Source organism: Epinephelus lanceolatus, chromosome 15 (genome assembly GCF_041903045.1).
Source record: "Epinephelus lanceolatus isolate andai-2023 chromosome 15, ASM4190304v1, whole genome shotgun sequence".
In the NCBI taxonomy this organism is placed as follows: domain Eukaryota; kingdom Metazoa; phylum Chordata; class Actinopteri; order Perciformes; family Serranidae; genus Epinephelus; species Epinephelus lanceolatus.
Genome location: NC_135748.1, coordinates 30,172,213 through 30,176,683, shown reverse-complemented (window position 1 = coordinate 30,176,683; position 4,471 = coordinate 30,172,213). Strand labels below are relative to the sequence as shown.

Sequence of the window (4,471 nt, the reverse complement as noted above, 5' to 3'; positions counted from 1 at the left end):
CAGAGTCTCTTCCTCTTCAGCAGCTGCAGTCGCTTCCTGCTGTAACAGCTCAGTGTCTCTGCAGTCTGACTGAGGGAGGTTTTTGTACGGCGATAAATCACTGTGTGAACACTGGGCCACTATGAACACTCTGACAGTAATAAACTGCTGCATCTTCAGTCTGAACTCCACTGATGGTCAAAGTGAAGTCAGAGCTGCTTCCACTGCCACTAAACCGAGCTGGTGTTCCTGAATGACGTGTGCTACGATGTCTTATTAGGAGCTTTGGAGGCTGTCCAGATTTCTGTTGATACCAAAAAATGCATAAATCAACACCACTACAGATGTAAACAGGTTGGCTGGTCTTACAGGTGAGAGTGACAGTGGATCCTGGAGCAGATGTCACCACTGGAGGCTGAGTCACAGTCATCTGAGCGCTGCATCCTGCAGACAAAAACAAATCATTCATTTATCAGCAGAAATCAATGAGAGAAAAGGCAGCACATCATGTTTGAAATGTTGCTGAGTGAATGAACCTGTGAAACAGCAGCAGGCCAGCGTCCAGATGAGGATGGTGATGAGAGTCATGGTGCTTGTGCTTTCTGCTGTGTTGACTGACACATCTGAGTCCTGCAGTGTTGAACTCACAGGACTATAAACCTTCTCACTTCACTGGAGGATCAGCTGACCGTGCAAAGCCTCCTCTCTATGGAAATCATTTCTCTGCTCTCAACACACTCAAGGCAACGTGGGACACAAAATCAGGAGGAATACTGCTTGGATTTACACCATCTATCATCTTAATGGAAAAGAAGAAAAGATTTATATTACAAGTGCAGTTGAGGATTTAAGGAGAAGTTTGTGTTCACTGTGCTTGGTATGATATGTCTGTTTGTCTGCCTTTCATTTACTCACAGGGTTTAATGGAGAGAAATTATATGTTTATATTCATTTTCATATTAGTTTGAAATTATTATCATTTAAAATGCATCATGGGTATTTGACCATGTATTAACTGATATAAAACTGTGAAGAAAAATGACTTTTTTTTTACAAACAGACTGTAATCATTTCTCTGTCAGGTGTAGAAAAGTAAAGAAAAACTCAAGAAATAATCTTTATTTATACAATATTTTCATTCCATGTCATTAAAGAAGCTTTGTAGATTCTGTAAAGTTCAATTTTCTCTCTGTAATTATAAAAATCAGAGAGTATTTTCAGTGGATAGATGCTTGTTCACAGTGCAGGAGGTTTTTGTACAGCCACTTAATGAGTTTGTATCACTGTGGCTCACTTTTGGTGGAGGAACCAAACTCATCGTTCACTGTAAGTACCAGAGGTTTATAATTTCTACAAATAAATATTATACCAAATTTTGCTTAAGAAATGCCATAAATTATGAAATTATGATGATTATTTTATTTTTTATATATTTTGTGTGATTCATTGAGCTTGATTGATATCACAGTTTGGAAAAAAATCTGCAAAGATAAATAATCTTGTTGTTCTAGAGATAATTTTATGGTTAAATTTACGTCACAAAACTTGAATTTCTTCTTATTTTATTTTCAATTTAACTTGTGTCAAACCAAATGTGGCTGCTCAACTTGTCTGAGGGACATTTTACTGCTCAGTAAATTAATGTGTTTTCTTATTTTGGGATTTTTATATTCACACAGTTGTTAAAATGAAATATAATATGATGTTTAAACATATAATTGAGTTTATATGTACATACAGTTAAGCTGTGGTTTGTGTTCACAGTTTGTTAGTTTAAAGTGGTGAAAAGGAAGTGAAACAGACAGATGACAAAGTCTTTAACTGGACACAGATGTTACATTTTGTTCCACCACAAAGTTATTTACTGTCATACATTATAAAGCTGATACAAAAGAAAATCATACAAAGTTATTAACATTTAAATTCCATGTACACATAATTCTTGTTGCAATATATTGTCTATGATGTAGATATTTTTGATGAGTGCCACAGATGAAGATTTATTACTTTTGAAGCCAAAATGACATCAAGTTTTCTAATTTAGTTTTATTAGTCAAAGCCTCATTTCCTGTCATGTCTCAGCTCCTCTCCTCTGTCTGATCACAGTATGGTGCACACAGCTGATCCACAGCAGTGTTAACCTCTGTCATGTATCATAACTGTGTCATGTTCAGCTGTCTGTCCTACAGTGGAAGTTAATCTGCTCCTTGTGTGTCTCTGCTCTCCCCTCCAGCTGGCCCCATGGTCAGGCCCTCAGTCTCTCTGCTTCCCCCCTCCTCTGAGCAGCTCTCTGGGGGCTCGGCCACGCTGGCCTGCCTGCTGACTGGCTACTCTCCTCAGGAAGCCGTGGTGAGCTGGGAGGTGGACGGTACAGAGGTGACAGAGGGGGTCCTGAGCAGCTCAGAGGAGGAGAAGAGCGGACGCTACAGCAGCAGCAGCACCCTGAGCCTGAGCCAGGAGCGCTGGATGTTAGGAGAGCTGTACTCCTGCAGGGTCCTCCATCATGGCCACAGCCAGATCCAGTCCCTCCGCAGGAGCCAGTGTGAGGGCTAGAGGGACTGGCTGAAGCCCAGGACAGGAGCTGTGTGTGGGGGGAGCAGGACGAACACACCTGCTGCTCTGATCAATCTGAGTTTGAATGTTTGTAGAGGAAACTACAGCTTTGTGTGACAGAGAACAACACTGCTGTAAAGTGTTGGACAACAACAACTTAGAGAGTAATGTGTGGAGCTCAGCAGCTAGATGTGAGTGTGCTTCATAACTGTCATGTTGATGACTGATGTTTTTGCTAATAAAGCTTTCACTGATAAATAACTTCATCAAGTGTTTGGTCTTTAATCTCATGAAGAGCAGAAAGAAATGAAATGCTTTCATAACTTCATCTGATACTCCTCTCTGTGGGAAATGAAAAGCTTCGGATTCATCATGTAAATATAAATATCATTATTTTGTCTTTGTATTTGTAAGGAACTCAAAATTATATAGTGATATAAAAAAGAAACCATTTTTTATCATCAACAAAACCTCAAAAACATTTGTGGTTCAAATATGTGATCAAGCAACAGTAAATGTGAACACAACGTAATGTGGTGTTGAAACATATTTTATATTTCTAAATGAGATGAATGTTTTGTGCAGCTGTCAGTAGAGACACTGTTAAATATGTTTTGATATCAGTGAGTCCAACCAGAATGTAACTTTCCCAGCTTCCTCATAAAGAGACTGAATGAAGTGACAAGAATATAAGTTTCAAACTGTATATGGAAGAGCGTCTGTGAGTCTGTTTCAGTTTTATTTAGATTCATTGTGGTTCTGCTTGATGACTCTTGTGTTGTGTTCACTGGACCAGTTATCCTCATCACAGTCTCTTCACCAACCCTCTGCACCTGCAGCAGGCCATTTTCACTTCAGTCAAGTCAGTAGAGGCTACATCTCCCTGTGGACTGATGAAGAACATGGAGAAACTTTTGACTCTCTGTTCCTCATCTCTCTGCTGTTTCTGTCTTTGAAAAGTTTCTCAAAGGTCTTTGTGCTCATAAATAGATGCAGGCTGCCCTCTGCTGGCTGTCCAGGCTCACAACAACTTCATATTGACACGAGGTTGATTTTGTATTTGGCCTTTGGCTCTTTTCATGATCAGCATGTCTGTTAATCCAGATGCTTCAGCTGTGACACTGGAAGACTCAGAGAGGTCAGGGGTCGGATCATGTTCAAAATGAACACTGTTAAATTGCTAACTGGAGACCACTATGGTAGATTAAACATAATAAAGTGTCCTCCAGTGAACAAACACAATGCAGTGTCATATAGGCTGCTCTACAAACTAGAAATCTTTATATGCTTGATTATCCTCTCCATTTGAGTTTTAAGAAAAAAGCCAAGAACATTATTCCTCATTTAATTTGAGCCAATCTCATTTTTTTCTGTCAGTATTTTAATTGATTACTTAAATGGTTTAAGATTTCTTTTTAAGGTCTAATAGTCCCTTTGGGGGATCTTAATTCAGTTGAATTCAGGGCTAAACCCCAAAGTTGTGTTTATGGATAAATAAATATTATTTTCTACTTTTTGTTCAAAAGCTCTTTGAATGACTTTAATCTCAATAAACGTTCCCAAAACGTCAGTGTGAGCTACAGCTACAGCTGCTGTCAGGTTAAAACTCCTCTGCAGCTCTGATACATTTCAGCTGAGATATGAGTCATGATGCCAACCTCCTGTCTCCACCACTCAGGACCAAACACCTGACCTGGGGTGACAGAGCCTTCACCATAGCCGTCCTCTCCCTCTGGAACTGTCTCCCCAAACACATTCAGGACTGCACCGACCTCTCCCAGTTCAAATCACTAATCAATACTCACTTTTTCAAAACTGCTTCTAACATGTGAATAATTTTGTGTGTTATACACATAAATAATAAATACCCACTGGGTGACTTTGCACCCCAATGTATTCTCCAAACAACAAAAGCTGTTCATTGTTTCACGTTCTCAAC

The 4,471-nt window shown here is 39.5% G+C and overlaps 1 gene segment (V, D, J or C); it reads left to right on the top strand.

Moving 5' to 3' along the window:
* Nucleotides 1-698: 698 nt before the first annotated feature.
* LOC144466980 (Ig lambda-1 chain C region-like) lies at nt 699-2,793 on the top strand. The segment is given in 2 exon segments: nt 699-856; nt 2,213-2,793. A coding segment is annotated over 1 exon segment (312 nt).
* Nucleotides 2,794-4,471: the final 1,678 nt, after the last annotated feature.